The sequence below is a fragment of the Zootoca vivipara genome, chromosome 3 (genome assembly GCF_965207765.1).
Source record: "Zootoca vivipara chromosome 3, rZooViv2.hap1.1, whole genome shotgun sequence".
Classification (NCBI taxonomy): domain Eukaryota; kingdom Metazoa; phylum Chordata; class Lepidosauria; order Squamata; family Lacertidae; genus Zootoca; species Zootoca vivipara.
This window is the reverse complement of record NC_142586.1, coordinates 73,162,393-73,184,660: the sequence shown is the minus strand read 5'-3', so window position 1 is coordinate 73,184,660 and position 22,268 is coordinate 73,162,393. Positions and strand designations below refer to the sequence as shown.

The 22,268-nt window shown below is 39.5% G+C and overlaps 1 protein-coding gene and 1 long non-coding RNA gene across 5 annotated transcripts in view; both read left to right on the top strand.

The window, feature by feature from the left end:
• Positions 1–22,268, top strand: part of SIPA1L2 (signal induced proliferation associated 1 like 2) — a 76,589-nt gene that overhangs the window by 43,473 nt on the left and 10,848 nt on the right. For all 4 annotated transcript variants that reach the window (XM_035108449.3, XM_035108448.3, XM_035108447.3 and 1 more), the window contains 9 exons: positions 4,054–4,311; positions 5,850–5,933; positions 6,879–6,982; positions 8,762–8,865; positions 10,938–11,323; positions 13,706–13,930; positions 14,537–14,687; positions 16,467–16,686; positions 18,703–18,834. In XM_035108449.3, the coding sequence (XP_034964340.1) occupies positions 4,054–4,311; positions 5,850–5,933; positions 6,879–6,982; positions 8,762–8,865; positions 10,938–11,323; positions 13,706–13,930; positions 14,537–14,687; positions 16,467–16,686; positions 18,703–18,834 (1,664 nt within the window). The remainder of the gene's footprint in view (positions 1–4,053; positions 4,312–5,849; positions 5,934–6,878; positions 6,983–8,761; positions 8,866–10,937; positions 11,324–13,705; positions 13,931–14,536; positions 14,688–16,466; positions 16,687–18,702; positions 18,835–22,268) is intronic.
• Positions 16,693–18,636, top strand: LOC148686302 (uncharacterized). Its single transcript, XR_015949072.1, has 2 exons — positions 16,693–18,233; positions 18,287–18,636. It is a non-coding gene; the product is annotated as an uncharacterized LOC148686302 (long non-coding RNA).

Sequence of the window (22,268 nt, the reverse complement as noted above, 5' to 3'; positions counted from 1 at the left end):
CTCAGTATATTTAATGAGGCAAATGGTTAATAAAGTTTGGCTTTGACTACACTCACATTAGCATGCAGCTCCTGGAGGGATTGGCTATGGGTCAATACAGTCCTCAGCACCAAAAAGGTTAGCTACTGCTGATCGACCTGTTGCCTGCATGCTCTATCCTCATAGGAAAGTATTCCAAACCCAAATAATTTTGCTTGCGCTTTTCTGCACCTTTTCTAGCTCTCCAATATTCTTTTTGAGATTGGGCAATCAATGTTTTGTTCAATTTCTCACTTTAAACTAACATTAAAAGTATCCAGAACAGATGGAGCAAGGAAGAAATTGAGAAAGTAGAAGAGGGAACTTAGGTTAAAAGAGGCAGCCTTGTGCTAGATGTGCCTTTGTAGCTAGGCAGATGGATATTATGAGGACAGAATACATGTCCGTTATACCCACTATAATAAATGACTGGGTTCTTTTTATCTTAGCTAATTCAAGTGTTTAGTTAGCTTTCTTTAATAGTGAGAGTGCTTGCTGTGTATGGCTGCCACATCAACATATTTAACTACAGCATTGTAGAATTGGTGATATATATGTTGCATTTCATTTATGGATGTTCTCCAAACATTAATTTCTTTGCGTGAAATGGGGGGGGGGAATTATCCCTTTATTGCTGCCACTCGTATCGCCACACATGTGCTGCCTTTTGAAGACATATAAATATGTCTGAATATCACTGTTTTTTTCAAGTTGCATATAATTGGCAGCTGAAAGATTTTCTCAGCTTCATTTGGAGATTTTTGCCATCTGCTTCCAAGTATGAAATAACACTTTTTGGTACTTATTCTCCTGATTATCACTGGTGCCATTCCAAAACAGTTGGATAATGATCCATAGCTTAGGATAGGTGGCAGACTGCAAAAAGTCTAGAAAAGTCAGAGCCCTTCTACAGGCTCCTACGTCATTATCTACCCCAACAGAAGGAGAAGGGATTTTTTGCAGCATAAACGTCTTGTGATATGAGAATCTTCAACTGCCTCTTTAAAAGAATGTCTGCTCTTCCTGGATTATCCGACTCTTTGAAGCCTTCTTAGCAGACTGGACTGAGTATAGTTTTCCCCAGAGTCCACTGTTTTTTACTACTTCCAACCAAGGTGGATAAAAATGGATAAAAGTGTAATCTTACGTTTTTAAAAAGTTCAGTCTATAATCTGTTTCTCTTCTAAAATAATGTGGTTGAAACCATGAAGGTTATTGCAAAACATCAAAGGCTCAAGGTGCCATAAGACTCTTTTTTTGCAAGAACAGGTTAGCTCTACTATTCCTTTGGGAAATTGTTTCCGCCTTCCAGTGGGAACGCTTTGAGCTCTGGTCCCCTGAGTGTACCCCCTCACCTCAGCATGGGCGGGATTGCATCCCACATCACGCTGGGGGAACGTCCCGGCCACCCCACCGCCAGAGCCACCAATCCGGTGGCTCTTGGGCATGGCCGGGACGATTTAAACTCCGGCGGGAGGCTAGTTCAGCCCCTTTTACCTCGCGTTGCAATTCTCCCACCCTCCCTCCCTTCCTTTAGGCTGACCCATTGGCCTTGCTTTGGACTTCGTTCGGTCGCCTGTTTTGAAATGGGGGCCAGGTAGGAATTTTTCCATTTGGCAGATTGGCTTGGCCACTTGGTTTTCGCCTACCTCTCAGCAGTTGTCACAACTTTGTAAGGTGGTTGTTAGGCATTGGCATAGCGGTGTGGGGGGGAGGGGAGGTGTGGCCATCACCTGCCCCTCCATGCTTTAGGTATTCCGCTAAAGGAATCCAGGGGTCTGGGTCCTGTCCAAAGCCCACGAAGGGGCTAGGGCCATACCACGACCTGGGGAACTCTGAGGTGCTTGAGTCGGTTCACGGCAGCCGGGCTACCTCTTCAGGAGTTTACCCTTGCCAGACTTCCAGCAAAGCGGGCAGGAAGTCAGTTATAGTCTCACTTGCCAGTACCTAAGCCAATACTGCTCACATTCTGTAATCAATAAAGTTGTGGCCTAAATTCGCGCACCAACATTAACTTTAATCTCTGTGTCCTTGTGTCTTTATTTCTCGGGAGTGGGCTCGAGGGGCCTCGAAGCACAATTGGTTTAAAACTAAAACTGACCTTAATTTAAACATATAACCTCTTAAATATGAACATAGAACCCTCTTGTGAAAGACTCCTTTCCTTTCCTTTGTAAAGACAGGTCTGTGCTGCGATTTGTTCATGGGGGAATCTTTATACAGCATACTAGTTCGCATCTTAAACCCTGATTCAAGAGACCAGAGACAAGGAGGTCATCACAGGTTCTAAAATTCATATGATGTCATGACTTGCCTTATAACTGAGTCCATATAGATCATGTTGTCCTGATTGATGCCCAACTATCTGAATTGTACAATGTTTATGACTCTACCACCCAAACAACAAAGAATTCACTTTACATCTCATGGCGAAAACACTGTTTTGCTCTTCAATTACCTTTCCTTCAGAGACCAGAAAATGTGACAGCAGGGGACTTAGAGACAATACTAGTGGACATCACTTATGATGGAAATCCTAAGATGAAGCCATGATCATGAAACTTACGAGGTTTTCCAAGTTATCTGCCCCTGGAAAAAGATTACTCTCCACATCCCAAAAAATTCTCACATGATTTTCCTTCCGATATTTTTCTATAAAGGTTAAAACTCCAGTCCACAATCAGCAACTGGAACAAATTATAATAGATTATGTGTGTCTGGTTTCAACAGAGGAGAATTTATAGGAAATACCTTCTGTGCTTGACAAAATGTTAAAGACAAGTTTTGTTGCCCCATATCCAGATCAAGCTTCTGTCACTGCATTTCACAATCACAGGCATATGTCCAATGAACAGGGGGGATAGCTAATTTGCTAGCTTAATCTATTACCAGGCTTTATCCCTGTTCTACTGACATGTTCAGCATATTTTCCTTCCCAATGTGGACAGATGGGCTAGACCCTGTGCTTCCCATGGCTAAAGATTTTCAGCCTCGGGAGTCTACAGACCATACTATGGAAAATGCATTGAAGTCAGATGTTGAGGTCCATGTTATATTATCTCAAAACTCAGGCTTGATCAGATCATTGATTTTAAAAAATCTAGCCATATTTAACATAGGTGATGCTGTCCTAGCATAGATTATTATCAGCTTCAGTTTTTGTTGTGTTAGTGACAACTATAGGTAGAAAACTCCACTTATTCAAGCTTTGTGCTTTGTAGGGCTCAGCTGCCAAATTTGCCCTTTTCCTGCTGAGAAGCCATTCAAATAACCTCTAGATGAGTTTTAAGGCTGAACTTGACAATACATTAGCTCTGTATATTTGCTCTTAAGTGCCAGGTATTGTGGTGCTGTTATTTATTCAAAAAGATTGCCCACCCCTCTACTGGCAATCTAGTTTGGGACCTTGGAATGATGGGGCATGAAGGTTTTAACCCTTTGCAGTCAATTCGGCCCCTCAAGCTTGCAATTAGCACAGTGTGTTTTTTAAAGCTCTCTTCCACCATGCAAGAAGCCAGCATGGGAATGGTCTGAATCGGTACCATAAGGAGGCTAAAGAGTTACCCCACATTAGGGTCTTAATATTGATTGGCCACCTGGGTAGGGAGTATGTGTTTTAAAAAAATAGTCCTCTGCACTTAAACAACACAGACATGGAGCTAATGTCTAGTTGGGCCCTCAGTGAACTTGTGGGTCATAAAATAACCCCTCAACCCCACTGAAGTCTTCCTTGTTTACTCTTAGATAGCTTGTACATCAGGGATTTTGCAAGTCATACTAGTGGCGTGTTCAGCAGGCAGGTTTTCCTTGGAATGGAAAAGCTGCTTTGCATTCAGTTTTATCTCTGACAATTTAAATTTTACATAAGCTAGTATAAGAGTACTGATGATGGGCCATATTTTATATTATTATATAATTGACATGATTGAATCATATCATTTTATGACATGTGCATGCTATACTTCTTTTTTTAAAAAAAATGATGGGCTATATCTCTACAAGACTCAAAGATTATTATGTTTATGTATACTGCAGGGGTTGCTCAGAACTGTGTCGAATTCCCATGGTGGAGTACAAACTTGACAGTGAAGGCACCCCATGTGAGTATAAAACCCCTTTCAGGAGGAATACTACTTGGCATCGGGTGCCAGCTCCTGCAGGGCAGCCTCTTTCTCGTGCCTCTCCAATCCTAGGAACATCTGATAGATTGCAGTGCCAGCAGCTTCTCCAGCAGGCGCAAACAGCCATTCCTCGCAGTACTTCATTTGACAGAAAGCTGCCAGATGGTGCAAGGTAATATGCTCTCTGTGTTATTAATTCCTGTATTTTCTTAGTGCTTTATTAGTAAACCTTTCTGGTCTTTGGTATGAAGTGATTTTTTTATAAAGCTGTTTTCTTTTTAAACCCCATTCATATACTACTGTAAAAGGTTTTAACGTGTTTGAGCTGCAGTGAGCTTAGTGTTCACCTCCACTAATCCTTGTTGAAACAATAGTCAGTGCTAATGGTACTTTAAAAGGTAGATGACATTAAAACTCACACCCTCCTCTCTATTTATAATGGAATATAAAAGCTAGATACTAGGCAATTTTGGCCACTGTGGTAGTCGACCAATAAAATAAGGACTTCTAAATAAGAGCAACAAGCATTTAAAAAATGAAATTAGTTGCTTGCATCTCATTCCAAGAGAGTTTTAATATATTTGTAACATCAGTACAGTGGTACCTCAGGTTAAGTACTTAATTGGTTCCGGAAGTCCGTATTTAACCTAAAGCATACTTAACCTGAAGCGAACATTCCTATTGAAAGCAATGGAAAGTAGATTAATCCGTTCCAAATGATGAAAAACACCCCCTAAAACAGCAATTTAACACGGATTTTACTGTCTAATGAAACCATTGATCCATAAAATGAAGGCAATAATCAATGTACTGTACTATAAAATAAATAAGACAGTATTGTAGATGAAAAAAATTAACATTTACAGTGGTACCTCGGGTTAAGTACTTAATTGGTTCCGGGGTGCCATTCGCACCCCGAAAAGCACTTAACCTGAGCGGCAATAGTGCGCGTGTGTGAAGCGCCAATAGAGCTCTTCTGCGCATGCACGAAGCACGCAGATCGCCTCTGCGCATGCGTGCGTGGCGGAACCCAGAAGTAAAACATTTCCAGGTCCGCGGAGTACTTAACCTGAAAGTACTCAACCTGAAGCATACTTAACCTGAGGTATGACTGTAGAACATGGCTATAGACGTCCAAGAGCAAATGGATATTTGTGGAATGATGCCTTTGTTTAAAAACTGAAATGACTTAAAAGTTAAATGGAAACCCGATTGACATTTGTTCCAATTCAGCAGTAGGCAGCGGGTTTTTCCAGTGAAAGTGGCTGGACAAAAAAATCCCCTCTCAGGCCCGTACCTAGAAATCACAGGACATACGGAAGTGTGGATGAGCCCAAATACACTATTGCTTGCAAGGATTTATCTAGATGTACTTTAAAAAGTGCTGAATTGTGGTCATTATGCAAAAATGTGCAGACTGTAGGAAACATCCAGCATCACACAAGCAGACTTCACCATTCTCTTGCTCCCTCACTGCAGGCCCCTCCAGAGCAGCTTGTAGGGCTACTGAAGTGGGGATAAAGGGAAGCTGCATATAATTATGTTTCCCACATCTAAATATGGTTTAAATTTCATGAAAACTATTCCAGTGTCTTCATATTGTTGTCTGTATTTCTGATTTCATTAGGAATTTATATCAAAAATAACAGGATTGTTGTTGAAGCACCGCAGATCTGTGTACATTGTTAATTACTTGAGTCACTATTTCAGAAGTTCACCGAGCAACCAATCATCCTCCAGTGACCCAGGACCAAGTGGGAGTAGTCAGTGGAGACACCAAGTTGGATATGATGGGTATTTGTTTCTTTACATCTGAATCCCTTTTTATGAACAGTAACTGTAAAAGCTAATTTACGTGTGGAATATCCAACTGGCTGTTGTAGAATGTTTCATAGGTGGAGATTAAGGCTTTGTAAAAATAATAATTTATTTTAATTACTGTATTTACTCAATTCTAATGCTCACCTTTTTTGGCCAAATTACATTGCGAAAATTAAGGTGTGTGTTTGATTTGATGGCACATTTACATTCACCAGCAAATACTTTTTTTTGGTTTCAAGGTTCTAAAATTGAGGTGTGCATTAGATTCGATGGCACATTAGATTCAAGTAAATATGGTTTGTGCTGCTGTAGTCAATCTGCCCCATCTCTGAAGGCTTGGAGGCAATCCATACATAGCTGAATGGTGGTGGTATCGAGTGGTGTCTGTTTGCTAGTGGAAGTGCATCAACTAGCACAAGAAGAGGGAGCTGTTTTTCACCAGTCCCCTGTAGCAATTGCAGCCCCCTGTGTCATATCTCACACTGTTCAAGAGAGTCTCCCAACTCTCAGGAGAAGCTTTTGGAGTAGCATTTGGCTGTGGCTGGGGGGAGCGGACTAAGTTGGGTAGACCTGATTAGTGAAAATCTGGTACCCTGCTTTGCTCAAGTTAAAGTGGTTCAGCTTGTAAGAAAACCACCCATTTAAAAAAGAAATCAACGTAAGATCTAATACGTTGAGCAGGGGTATCAGCAGCTATATTTGGGCAACTTTCTGTATAAGTCTTAGATAAATAATAACTTAAGCAGAATGTATTTAAATTGTGCTAATTACTGAGGAATGTCTTACTCTTCTTTGCTTACCAGTTATCAATACTGAAAATATATAGTTGTGCCATTTTACAGCAGGGATTTTTTTAAACTGGACGAGAAGCTTTCCTAGTGAGCAGGGGAAAGCAATAATTTATTTCGTTGTTAATAGGTGCCAGTCCCCTTTACTTCATGATCACCAGGGTTCAGGTCCACTGGAGAGTGAAGGAGGCAGAGAACATGAAGAATCTTTGGAAGCGACCAGGCATCCCAATGGTAATTATTATTCTGTTTCAGTTTAATTACATTTTTGCTGGTTTTGTTTTCCACTTGTATAATATTTTGCATTTTAAACTATCTTAAAGGCCTTAGAATATTTTTTTTTAATGAAGCACAAAGCACTGCACAATCTCCAGCTTCTATGGGTTTACTTACTTTGCTGGTTTAGAGGTTTAAAAGTGATACCCAGAATTGTTTTTGGAAATTTTCTGGTAACCAGTGAAGGTTGTACAGTACTTCCATAAAGAGTGATTTGCTGCAGTCTTCAGGTAGGGTACATTGCATTGTCTAGTCTCAAGGCATGAGTGATCACAGCCATGTATGCAGTTTTCAGAAAGGGGTGCAGTCAATACAGCAGCCTAAACTGAGCAATGAGGCTCCTAGCCACAGCCATCACCTGTGCATTCATGGGCAAGGCTACAAGCCTGATTTTTCTAAGAGGACTGCTACCCATCCCAAATGAGGTTGAAATACAGTCACTGCTCAACAGTCTTCCAAACCATAAACACTTCTGTCTTATCTAGATTAAGCTTCAGTTTGTTAGCCCACATCCAATCAGTCAGTGATCTCACTAGTTAAGGCTTGAGAGGGGAAGGACATACAGAACTCTGTGTCACTGGCATACTGATGGTAACAAATGCAAGACCTTTGGAAATCTTTCCTAGTCATTTTATGTAAATGTTAAACAATATCAACCCTATGACACAATTAAATCCCAAGGATTATTCCCACTGGCACATTCTAAAATCTGTCCGAGAAGGACATTTTCTCCAAGTCTTATCCCAGCTCAGATGCCATGGTTGATAGTATTGGAAGCTAGTGAGAGGTCAAGAACCAGCGCTCTCCTTGCCCAGCTCCTGGTATAAATCCTCCACCAGGCCAATCAAGGTTATCTCTGTTTCAAAACCTAGTTCCACCCATATGAGATCTGCATATTTGTGTGTAAACCTACAGAGGATTTTTCTTCGTGTGAGAGTGTGAATGCTGAAAATACAGATTCACTCATGCTAAATCTCAAGGTTTATAGTTAACACCAGGTACCATTTTTGTCCTTGTGTGGAACTTGCAAGAATTAGTGCTGTGGCATGATCAGGAGCTTTTCCTGCAGCTAAATGTGTATATGGTACAAGGAATGTCCCACAAGGTTGTTTTTTCTAATATAGTTCTACTACTTCCTTTCTCTTTTTATGTTCATATTTCCCTGCTTCTGTCTTCCTCATATAATTGTAAACATCCTTGCACACACCATTTTCTACCATATTTTCACACAGTCTTGTGCGCCTGCGCATAGTACTCTCTTGAATAAAGACTAGAATCAGCTGCATATGTATCTCATCACATTTGTTGTTTGCAGAGAGTTATAAGTTTTTTTTCTCCACATACAAGCTAAAGTACTTTTTTCTCAAAGCTACTGGGATGACTTCTTTTAAAACGATACTGTTTATCTCCCTCTGTTTTTTGATCATCAGAACATTAAGAGGATGTGTGTATTGATTTTGCATTGTGCTTGCATTTCCATGTTTAGTAGAAATGACACAGCAAAAGGATATGTACAAACAGGCCCTTCTTATTCAGAACTCTCATTTAGTAAGCTGTATAGACATCAGTTTAATTATATTTTAAGATGATGGGCAAGAGTAAACTCTCTGCTCTAGGAAATTTCAAAGAACATCACTGTTTCAACCTGATGCATATAGCATTAAGTTGTGAGCTTCTTTTCATTGTACCATATGTTTTGTGCGTTTAGAAATTAAAACACATAATTATTTATGGCAGAAACCAAGTGGCATGCACCATCAACCAAAGTCTTGAGTTCCTATAAAGACCGCGCTTTACAGAAAGAGAACAGTGGCAAGGATTCACCAAACAAATTTTCTCATGTAAGTCTTTTTTCTTAGGGTTTCCCAAATTAGGAATCTTTCCAAATATGTGGGCACAGTCTCTGTTGCAAAAGTTGGGAGAGCTGTGCAAATAGCTGGTTGCATTTGAGCCAGCAACTTGATTGAAAGTGTATGTTTTGTCCCTGCTTTCCCGTATAGAAATGGGAAGTACAAATTACAGATGGTAAACTATCCTGCAAGATGAATGAGCTATTGGGGTTAATAAATTTATTTCTGTATCTTGCTATGTCCTACAGTTCTGTTTGGCGTTGTTTTGCGTACTATCATTTTAATGGAATAACTGAAAAACTGTAAAATTGAATGGAAAAGAGGCCATCCAGTTGTATCTGCCAGTGTTACAATCTTAGATGTGGAATAAATTGCAAGAGTCTTGAGTTTTTTTCTAAAGTGTGTGCACAACTAATAAGCTTCACTGATGCAGAAGTAGATTCAAATATTCTTTCTGGCAGTGACCTCATACAATCTCATTATAAAGGGCATGTGCAGGTTTCTAGGGCACTGCATGGATTAAAGCTTCATGTAAGCATCACTCTGGTGTCTGATTAGAACATAATTTACATTGACTTGCATAGTCCTGAATACATTTTCTATTGTATTCAAATAACATTCATACATTGCCATTTCTTGTCATGTTGTAAGGGATAAGCATCTATTTTAATTACCAGCAATTTCACTTCTTTTATTTAGGCAAAATTTCACATTTAAAGAATGCATCTAATAAGACTATATTGTTATGCTTGTTCCTGTTAATTTGTGTGGTGGTGGTGATGACCTGATGTTAAGAAACAATTATTTCCAGCTGAATTAAATAATGTGAGAACTGAAGTGTGAGATTTGGAAAATAGAGCCTGTTTGTGCACAAATATCACTTTTGTGGTAAATTAAATGACAAAGGAACTATGCCAAGCCAGATTCTTCGCTTTCCTCTAGTTTATATGCATAAGCAGTCCATCTCCCCTGTGTTGCGCTAGCAAATGTTCATCGCCTTTTTGTCAGTGAAACAAAAGAGCAATCACCAAATCTACTATTTCAGCATATTTGATTCCCACACTCTGTCCAGACAAAACCAGTGCTGGTCACAGCTCATCTTCATGACTGAAGGATGATTGTAGGATCAAAAGAGCACTGGTTATCTAAGCCACCTGAGGGAGCAACATTGGCACAAGGTTATCCTGTATCTTATCCTATGTTTCTGCATACATACACATTTAGGTGGATATGTGCTGGCAATTTTTTAATATGACACAGGCATTTTAAATCCCTTTCCTTTTCCTCACTTATACCCTTTTAAACATTGACTTTCCTCGATACAAGAAGAACTGATATTGTTGACTTTATCTGTATTTCTTGATTTTGAATCTTGCATATTTTGCCTGTTATGGCAAAGTGGGGGAGAGAAGGTGAGAACAGTTTGGGGTTTCGCTGTCCCTTGCTTGCTCAGCATCAGGAGGGGCAAATGCAGAGGCTGATGCCAGTCTTTTTCTTAAAATAGTTCATATTGTGTTCAATTACTTGCAAACATTTTGAGGTTCTCTTATAACAAAATGTACATTTGCTGATGTAATATGATGTGTTAGGGATTTAATTTAAAACTATATTATAACATTCTGTACTGAACACAATTCACTCTGCACAGTGGAATCTTCTATACAATGGGCAAATTATTTCCCATCCTATTTTTACTTTAGTTTATTAAATTTGTTCTTTGCTTCCCATAGCCAAAGTCCTGAAGCAGCTTACAAACGTTAAAATTTTAAAAAAATGCAAGTGATAATGGCATATCCATTAAATCATGCAATAAGCAAAAAGTGTTAATTCAAAAAGTCACTCAAAAAAATCCACCACCACCAAGATGCATTTGAGCATGTGTTAATCAAAATACTAATTATTTTATCCATATTACAAGTTTATGCTGTTAGCATTATTCATTATATCTGTTTCATTTTTATTTGGCACTTCCAACAAATAGTGAGGCAGCTGCTTGCTTCTTTGATTGATGAAACTGTGAATAAGATGAAGTATAACTGTATTGTAAAATGTTTCTCTTTAAGATTGGAGACAAAAACTGTTCCAGCCATTCCAGCAGTAATACCCTGTCAAGTAACACATCCAGCAACAGTGATGATAAGCACTTTGGCTCCGAAGACCCAATGGACACTGACTTGCTTGGATTAACATACATTAAAGGGGCTTCTACTGACAGCGGGATTGATACAGCTCCTTGTATGCCTGCTCCAATTTTGGCCCCTTTGCACCTGGCTGGAAACCGGTCAGGGATACATAGCCGGACTGATCAGTGGGCTGAATCTTCTGAAGCTCCTGGACCAGATGATGAGACTAAAATGTATGCTGTTCACAGCTATGCTTCTGCCATTTCTAGCAGTCATACAGGTGATGGTAGCATGGGAGACCTCAGTGAAATATCTTCACATTCCAGGTAAGCAATCCCCCACCCCCACCCCCAAAAAAATCCAGCTCCACAATTCTGTGATGGATAGTTCTGAATAAAGTGTGGATTTATCTTTTTTCTTGCTATTAACATTACATTTTACATGAGTGCTTTTATAAAACCTCATTTTAACAATGTTACATTTCAGAACAGAGGAGGAAAGACTAAAATGCATCTTTCTTTACAAACTTCCTTCATGTGCTTGACAGTGAAACTATAAACGGAGAAGAATATGCAATATTGTGTAGAGCTGTATGTTCCATGCAATTGCATAATAGCATGTGACCTGTTTTCTTTGCTGTATGCCAAGTCTCTGCTTGTTCAACAACAAAATTTAGATAACATGATTTTTTAAATATGTGGACACTGTTGAGTGGATAGTCTTCCCATGTGGCAGAAGATTGTACTAGATATCCCCCTACCTCTATGCTTCAGTTATGAAATCTGTAAATTACATTACACTTTTTACATCTGCAGAACCCTTTGGATTATCCCAGCAAATATAGACTATTGCAATCTTGGGGGGTGGGGGAGAGATTCACATGAACCCCTCTATACACTGAAAGAGAGCTTGGGTGAGTGCATGGCTGTGTGGTCTAGCTCCACCCACTGCCACCACAGATGTACGTGTGTAGACCTTCTGACATCATTTGAATGTGCTGCTGTCAGGGGAGTGTGACAGTGTTGGACAAAGCTAGTCTGCATGAAAGTGATAGTAGCCCTGTAGCCCTACCACACACTCTTTCAGTACATGGAGTACTTCATGACTTTTGTGTAAAATGTTGACACTGAAAAAAATGTGACACGCAAATGTGTGTACACATATTACCTTTGTTTTCTGAACAAGTGGGGCTGGTTTAGGATGGTAGTGATTTGCAGGGCAATCCCTAGCAATACTGAGTAAAGGCTCAGCATCAGGAGGGGCAAATGCAGAGGCTGATGCCAGTCTTTTTCTTAAAATAGTTCATATTGTGTTCAATTACTTGCAAACATTTTGAGGTTAAGAGAACAAAATGGACATTTGCTGATGTAATATGATGAGTTGACTGGAACACGACTTTCTAAAAAGTATGTTGGGATTTCCATGTTTAGAGTTTCTAAGGCTTTAAGAACTTAACCGGCGGAAATTGTTCCTATTTTTTACTTTTCTGAAATACAAAACATTTGCAAACCAACCAACTCGGCACTTGAAATCCCGTCACTTCAAGTTCTGTACTAAATGTCTTTGTACAGCTGGTCTCTGTACTTTCAGTTGTGTGGCAATGTCCCTCCCTCCTCAGGAAATAAGACACAAGACACAGTGAATTGATTTTAAGTGGGTGAACAAAGGCCACAACTTTATTGGTTTCGGATGTGGAGCGGTATTGGCTTAGGCATTGGAACCTAACCGGCTATATCCGACTGTAACCCGTGTGTTACAGTCTGTGAGAAATTAACCACCAGAAAGGAGCCCAGTGATGTACATCTACTGAGGCACCTCCTGTGGCCACCGTTGGGGGGTGCTATAAGGCCCTGACCTCCGTAGGCTCAGGACAAAGCTACCGCCCCCGGAACCACTTTAATGGGAATTCCATGTGTGTGTTCATCTTTTTTGCTGAAATGTCAGTTTAAACTATGATGTTTGAAAGGCCTCTTACAGCAATGTTTGGGTATATTTTTGAATAGTTTATCTGATACTGGTGTGTTTTAAGCATAGAGTTAAATTGAACAAAGGTGGGACATATAATGCTTTATAATCTATAACAAAATGTACTTTTAAATTGATTGGGCACAGTCTAACCAAAGAATAAAACTGTCAAACACAATGGCCATTATCTGAGGCCATTCTCTGGATTCCCCACCTCCTGAAATAAATCATATAGCTGATCCAGGAAGTGGGGCAAGGGCTTTTGGTTGTAGCAACCTATGTTATATCATCACCAGGGAAGGTCATCTGGTGCCATCTTTGATATCCTTTTGGTAGTAGGAGAAATATTTTTATTTGCCTAGATATTCCAGCATGTACTGGCCTTAATAATGGCTTCATCCATTTTGGTGGATTTTATTGTTGCTGTATTTTTCTCTACATTTTTTCTTGTTTTAGGTTATATTTCTAATTTATTTATTTTTAATGCATACTGCCTTGAGAATTATACAGCATACATTTTCCAAATAAATTTCCTATCAGCTGTAATGGGGAAACTATGAATTTCTATAAATATATCCAGTGAAGCCAGGATGACTTTAAAGTATTTAATTGATATTGGACAAAGAAAGCAAATAACATTAAATATGGCTGACTTTTGTCCTTTTGAGAAGACTTTAGATTTAAAAAAATGTATATGATATATTTTCCTGTCACATATTTCCTCATGTTTTCCTCTCTTCTAGTGGGTCACATCATTCAGGAAGTCCTTCAACACATGGCCCTAAAAGCAGTGGATCATTAGATACGTCCAAAGTGTACATAGTGTCACAGAATTGCAGTCAACAGATCTCTGGCTCCATAGCAAAATGCTACCCTCGACAAGGAGCTATTAGCAAATATGTCATTGGCTGGAAAAAGTCAGAAGGTAGCCCTACACCTGAGGAGTCTGAAGCTTCGGAATGCCAAGAGTAAGGGAGAGTTTGTTTTCTTGGGGATGAAAAGTCTGTGTGGATTGGAGGAGGAGGAGAGCCTGAATCATGAAAGGGAATGCAGGCTAGATGATGTATAAATCCCAGGACTAGGAAGAAGCAGGGAAAGGCCAGATAAAGTTAGTTGCTTTCTGTCAGAAATCAAAGTTCTAAATCAGTATGTAGAAGGAAAGTATAGTTGAATATTTCAGTTTGTTTTATACATTTTTATGTTCTGTTGATTTCTTATCCAAAACAGCTTTGCAAAATTTCTGGAAATAACAAACATGCTCTAATAATATAATTACATACAAATGTATAAGGAATGTCGTGCTTTATTACTAGTAACCTAACCTGTACTCAACATGAATGTGTGCTTTGTTATTTTTTATTTAATAATGATCCATGAACAAAAAGGAATTGGGTTGTGTGTTTTCTCCTCCATGTTGGAACCCAACTTTAAAAAAAAAACTTTATTGGAACTTATAATGACTGATGTACTAGATACTGTTACTGTGGTTTTAACGTCAGTTTTGAGCATCATTTTAGAGAGTTAACAACTTTGCAACATTCCCTCTAATTGTAAAGAACAAATTGTTTCTACAGAATGTATAGTGATGTTGAGGGCCTATCGTCAAGTCAGCTTCAGGCCTCTGTAAGGAATACAGTTTCTGAAAGTCAGCGAGTCTTATCAAAAGAAGAGTTTTTGAAGTTGATGATGCCAGACAACATCTCTGTGGAGGAAGGCAGAAGAAAGGTTAGCTGCTGTTACTTTTTTCTTTGTCTCTGTGTAACCGTTAGAAGCAGTTATGGTGGTGGGAGCACTGCTTGATGGAGTTAGTTCTAAAAAGAGTTGTAAATGAGAGAGAGTATAGAGCTTGTAATACTATGATTAATAATAAGGATTCTCACAAATATGAAGCCTGGTATGATTATAGTCAGGCGGTTTGGTATATTTAACCTGAAAGCTCTTCACTTTAAGGCAGGGATGGCTGCCCTGAGACTCCAAATGGCTGCCCTGAGACTCCAACTCCCATCAGCTCCAGCCAGCATGGCCAATGGTTAGGGATGATGGGAGTTGTAGTCCAGCAACATTTCAAGGTCCACAGGTTAGCCACCCCTGCTTTTTAAGTTGCTAAGTATAGATTCTCATTTGGGATGGAATTTTCTGAAAATACTGATGTTGAACTTGCACATTTGGACTATGGTTAAAGGTATGGATGAGCTAGGCTGCTGTAACTTGCACAACATTTTTAACACATTCTTTGAAGTGTGTTTTAAGTATAGAGGATTCAACTGGCATTTCTGGAAAGGTTTGAGAGTTATCCAGAAAATAAGCTTAGTGGCTATCATGAAATATCTATTGTTTGGTTGGTTGTAAGCTGCTTTAGGTTGCCCTGGGAAAGGTAAAGCGACACAAATTCTTTTAGATATAACTTTAGTGACAGTACTGCAGCTAAAATAAAACTATGGTTTTTATTTTGTCACTGTATTATTTATTTTCATACACACACACACACATATACACCTGAGGGGGAAGGTGAGGGAAGTAAGCCTGAACCACATGGGAACCATTTCCAATAATCCACTTTCCATATTGTGTAGTGATCATACTGGTTAAGTAATACCTGAAATGGGTTTAAGAGAACTTGGTTGATGTCCTAAAGCAGAGGTAGGGAACCTCCAGCCTGTGAAGTCATTTTATCCAAAACATACCCTTCTACCTATTAGCTTACGTCACTCGTGACATCATCTGATAAACAGGAGGGTGGGGTTGAATCTTGCTCAGTTTGGCTGTACGCTTCCATTCCCAGAATTTCCCAGCTTTGGGATTTCACCTGCCATGATTCTGCTATCAGGTGTTTGGTTCCACTCACCTGTCAAACGTAGGCAGCAAGGGGTGTACAGAACATAACAATCTGGCCCACAGGGCTAGAAAGCTTCCCCAATCCTGGCATAAAGGAAAGGGGAATCAGTGAAAATTGCCACCTCCTTCCATCAGAGGTACCCCCCTGCAATGGATCAAGGGACTTTCTGCAAATGAGAAGTAGAAGATAATTGGTTTAATCAGAGTTATATTTTGGAGTCTATATATAACTAATAACTTGGATTAGATATTAGAACAGTCTTTAAATCAAGACTACGCCTTAACAGTTTTAAATGGATTTCAAAGAATTTTTGCAACTATTACCCTCATAGAGCTAGAGGTTTCATTTATTACTCAGGAGTTAATACAACATTTCAGTAAGTAATAATTCATTATGATGAATGCTTTTATGTCAGAAGAAAATATAATTATCCAGTAACTTTGCTAAAATGCCAGGTGACCCCAAATGATTGATATAGCTAATATTCTGTTACTAGTACAAAGACACTAAATTCATGTTAGTGTACTATAGTGGGTAAGGCTTATCTACAGAATGAATTATTAGGGCAATCATTAGACACCACCTAACCAATTAAACAGTATATAAATGAATAAATTAATAATAATGTTGGAACATATTTTCTAATTTATATTTTTGAAAAAACATAGTTTTCATTTTACGGGAACCTATCTCCAAGGAGGACGCTATACCGCACTCTTTCTGATGAGAGCATATGTAGCAATCGGAGAGGATCTTCATATGCTAGCTCGCGGAGCTCAATGCTAGACCAAGCTTTGCCAAATGATATTTTGTTCAGTACTACACCACCATATCACAGCACCTTACCTCCTAGAACAAGCTTAACCACTGGTACTGGACGCCTACGACGTAAGTGTGTGTTAAACACTGTCTCATTTGATACTGTGCAATTGAAGGCAGATCTTCTAAACAGAATGTAGGAACCAAATTGAATCATTAGTTCCTCTAGTTCAGTACTGACCAGGAGCAGTTCACCTGGGATCAGCTCTCCGGGTTCCTTTCCCAGCCCTACCTTAAGTTGGCAGAGATTGAACTTGGGGCATTGTGTATGAACACCAGTCCAATGCCAGTTGACAAAATCCCTCTGGGAAGGGGCCTCCTTGCCCAGTCCCTTGCAGCAGTTTCAACTACAAAGGATGGCAAGGGTGGTCAGGTGGTTTCACTCAGACTGTTTTCATATTATTGCTTTGATACTTCTTTCTGCTCCTCTATTCAGCCTGTCATCTTTATTCTTAATTCTGTTATCTGTGGGGGAATTACAATGTATTGTGCTTTTCTGCTAATCAAATCATCTAATAGGGGAGCATGGAATACGGCTTGAAAAATATACCATGAATCTTAATCATGTCTAACAGTAACTGAGATTCCTATCATAAACAGGATTAAAATCCCAGGTTTGAATCTTGTTTGCAATCCATGTTTAAGAGGCTAGTTAAGAAATAAATTATGCTGGTTCAGACATAACCCCCATACCCGTGGTTAATTCAATCAAGGGTAGGGCAAGGAGCACACGCGGTACCTGGTCCAGGCTGAGATCACTGCCATCAGCACCAGGGAAGTTTATCTCCACAGGGAGCACAGCGGTAAGACAAAAATCTACATCTCCCAACACCAGAAGGGCAAGTCTTCCATTCAGAAGACCTTGCAACACCCAGAGTGGGGCAACAAACCTTGGCTCTCTCACATCTCCTGAAACTGGGGCAGCTTCTCTCACACCAAAACCAAATAAAAAATTCCTTCCAGTAGCACCTTAGAGACCAACTAAGTTTCTCATTGGTATGAGCTTTCATGTGCATGCACACTTCTTCAGATACTCTGAAACAGAAGTCACCAGACCCTTATATATAGTCAGAGGGTGGAACTTGAACCAAGGAACTTGAGCAGCAAATAATGCCCACCCAAATAATGCCCACTCAATCTTTTACCATTGTTAGAGATCAGGACCAGTAAGCAGATGAGTTTGTGAAAAAATACAGTTTGGGTCAGAGGTGACAAGTTAAATAAAATATTGAGGGGGGGGAGCAAGTAAGCCCTGCCCCACATAATTGATCACACAACACAGTGCATGCACGCTGTTTTAATGGCAATGCCCATCAACTTTGCCCCCCTCTGGCACCCTCAAATATTTTATTGGAGCTGAAGGGACCTCGGCCCCTAGGAGTTTGCTCCTATGGTTAGGGTTGGGCATCAAAGCTGGGATTGCTATTTGGAGGGATGAGAGCTAGAAGTAAGGTTTTCCAAACAAGATTTTAAAACAAACAGCATAAACTAAAATATTGTCTCATTCATATCCAACCAATCGCTAGGAAACTTGTTCAGTCTTATGTAAGAATTAGGCTGCTGCCACTTAGCTGTTCAAACTCCTTCCTGTTAGGTATCAAACAAGTTCCATCTCTGTTGTAGTTCTGGTGCCTGTTGAAAGCCTTCCTTTTTCAAGAAGCCTTTTAAGAGTGGCAATTTTTGTCCCAGTCGGTATCTGTGTTGGATTTGAAATTGTTTTTGTATGTTTTAATTGATCACTTTGAAATATACAATGGAAAGTGATTCATAAATGAAAAAACATGTATTTTAGAGTGGTAACCATTAGCTAAATACACATTGTAGCGTATCAATGGTCTGATAGTGTGTGTAGATATTTTCTGGTTTTGGACCAGTCATAGCCCTGTTTTCAGGTCAGACACCCCCAAAGTAGTTCACATTGTGTTAAAAGCATAACATTTATGATGACCTAATTAAAAACTATAAAATACTATGGCATATACACAGTCCATAAAAAATAAAACATTTTAAATATTGTAATTGTTCCTTTTCTAAGTTGTTAAAAATGGTCCTGAAGATGGCTTCTGATTCTGCTTCTTAATTTAGATGAGTTTTGGTTCTCAGACGGGTCTTTATCTGACAAATCAAGATTCAATGATCCTGGGTTGATGCCCCTTCCAGATACAGCAACAGGATTAGACTGGTCTCACCTTGTAGATGCTGCACAAGCATTTGAAGGTACTGTAAGAATTTATGCAACCACTGCACATGTAATTAGTAGAAATTAAAGTCCAATGCTTGTTGTAACATTCATTGCCCCTAGTTATTGGCAGTCCTGCACATGTACTCTTGACTTATCCGTTTTTTGACATTCAACGATCAGTCAGTTCCAGTTGATAGGTGAGCCCCAAGAACTTTGTTGGTGGACCAACAAAGACCAAAGGTGGCATAAGGAGAGCCAGAAAGAGAACAGCATATGCTGACATCCTTAATTACCGAGTTTTCTTAGGGCAGTTCTACACATAGCCACTAGTTCATATTATAAATATCTTAAGAATCAGATGACGTCCTGGCTAAAGAGGAACAAATTTCGCCTGGCGCCTAAATGTGTAAAATGAAGGCGCCAGCCAAACCTCCCTTGGGAGAGCATTCCACAAGCAGGGAGCCACTACAAAAAAAAGGCTCATCTCATGTTGCTACCCTCTAAACCTTTTGTGAAGGAAGCCCACAAGAAGGGCCTCAGAGGATGATTTCAGGGTCTGGGTCGGTTCATATGGAGAGAGGTAGTCCTTGAGGTATTGTGAACCGTTTAAGGTTTTATAAGTCAAAGCCATCACTTTGAATTGGGCCCAGAAACTATTTGTTATCAAGTGCAGTCAGAGCAGGATTGATGTAATATACTCAAACAGTCTTGCTCCGGTGAGCAACCTGGCCACTGAATTCTGTACTAGCTGAATTTTCCGAACTGCCGACAGAGGCAGGCCTGCATAATGCAGTAATCTAACCTAGAGGTTACCAAAGCATAGATGACATAAGTTCGGCTGTCCCTATCCGTGCTTTTTTTCTAGAAAAATAGGTGCCAGTACTCAACATGAAGTTGTTACAGTAAGTGCCACACTTTATAACAACAGCAAAAGAGGTGCCGGTGCTCCGTACTCTTGAGTACCCCTGAAAAAAGCACTGGTCCCTGTCCTGATAAGGGTGCAGCTGGGCCACCACCCAAAGGTGATGGAAGGCACTCTGTGCCACTGAGGCCACCTGAGCTTGAAGTAACAGCAAAGGATCCAAGAGTACCCCCAAGCTATGTATCCACTCATTCAGAGGGAGTGTAGCCCCATCAAGGTTATTTACATAAAAACTTTTCTGCCACAGTGTTGCTTCCTTCAACCCCTGCCACGTCCAGAATCTTTTCAGAAGTTTGGTAGACCCTCCCAAATGTTGTAGACTGTAGCATGGGAAACTACAATTGGGTGTCAGGGGAATTGCCAAACTTGGTGGAGTTATTTGAACAAGTGGAGCTCAGCTCATGCAAGAGGACTTCCTTTTCTCCCCCCCCCCAATCCTCCATTTTATCCTCATAACAACTATGCAAAATAGATTAGAGTGAGAGACAGTGATTGGCCCAAAGGTACTCCCCCACGCTGAGTGAGGTTCAAAGCTGAGTGGAGATTTGAATCTGGATTTCTCCAGCCCTTATTTTATTCATATTCAAAATGTTGGATATAAAAGGCTTTTCTGATTTCTTCAGACAACTGTAGTTATTGTCGCTGCTGGTTTTCATGGTTGCAATACCATAAATAAACCTGTGCAATTTAGCACATACAGTAATGGAAATTAAAGAATTCTACTGTGTTTCATAGTGTGTTTGGAAATCTGTTTGAGCTTCAACGTAGCTAAGACTGCAATCTTATACATAGTTACAAGTGAGTAAATACGGACTGAACAGTCAGTAAACATGCAAAGGATTGCTCTGATAGTATGTTTAGGATTGCAGTGTAAACATTAAAAACAATTATGAATGAATAGCTTTAGTAAAAAGAACCTGAGGAGAGAAAATAGATGTATCTTTTTTAAAGAATAAGAATAATATGGCTGATTGTTAAAGGATGTATACTATTGAAAGCCGGATTCCAAATCATCATGCGTATGGAACACATGCTTTTTCTTTGTTTGAACTTTTTAACACTTCCATCTTCAAAGGACCTCAGGGCAGTATACAAAGGTTTTCTCCCAATCTTCTCTCTACAAGGAACCCGCTGGAGGGTTGGTGGTGGTTAGGTTGTCAGAGATTGTGACTAGCCCAATGTTCCTCAATAAGTGTTGTGATTGAGCAGGGATTGGAACCCAGATTTTCAAAGGTTCACACTATTCACTACTTCACAATAGCTCTGGTTTATGGTTGCCACCTCAACATCAGAAGACCTGTTATCCTAGCAAAGCATTAAAACTGTGCCAGAATACATGTTTAAGAACAGGATGTTACATTGTTAGAGCACTGCATTAATAAAAACATAAAGTCAAAGTTAGGACTAAATTTTACAGAGCATGTTAGCCAAAACAGTTTGACACTATAGGTGTACTTCAATTAACTTGAAGCTAACCTTTATAATGATTGATATAAATGTGATATAACGGCTGGTTTCTGAACTTTTATTTTGTAGACCTTCAAATGTCTTCGCATAAATTTTCATTCTTTGCTTCTTCCAGTTTGTAACAGTGATCAGCACATTTCTGCTTGTGTAGCTGACTACTCTTTTCAGCAGTTATATTTCTTTGCAGAATCAGTATTCCTGTTCTAGGTATAACAAAGGTATCTGTTAATACCATACTTTTTAAAAAATGACTGGCATAATTCAGATCTGTATTTATATGCTGAAGGACAGAATAGAGGTCTCTGCTCACAAACAGGATCCAAGGGCCTGGTGTACATGTCGTTAATCAGAAGGATCATTGTTCATGTCTAATGCTGGTTCATTCAGTTCCCTTCTGGATTTCAGATTCCTGTTACGTTATGCGTTCCCATGATTTCATTCTCTTTGAGAGAGACAAAATGAACATCTTAGATCTGTATTGCCTTTGTCAGAGATGGAATCCATCCGCAATAGCTCTTTCTTCTTGGATAAGCTATTACATTTAAAAAGCCATAACATCAGTAATTGTATTCTGTCTTCAGCAGCAGCCAGTATTCATTTCTTCAGAGGAAATTTGCAAGATTGCAAGTCAAGAAGTTATTATGTTCCTTGTTCTTCTCTGTATCTGACATTTTTAGGCCTTGAGACACTCTGAGAAAGATGTTTGTATTTTGGCCATGTTAAGAACATATGAAGAGCCCTGCTGACTGCCCTGTCTAACATTTTTTAATCAATCTTTCCGAAATTTAATATCTCCAGAATTTAATATCACCCTTTGCTCATTTCTTCTACAGTATTAACTTTTGCTACTTCTGGTTGTGCCAGTGATAGTCTGCAGATGTATCATCTGTTTGTATTTTTATACTTTCCCCCTTTGTAGATCAAACAAAAGTATTAAAGGTTGGCTGCTAGCACAACAGTCCTAACAACAACACTGGACATCTACTATTCAAAAAGTCTCTAGAGGAAATAGAAAGCATATACTAAAAATAGACAGTATTTTACATGCAGCCTGGCAAAATTGCATTTACAGTCAAGCAT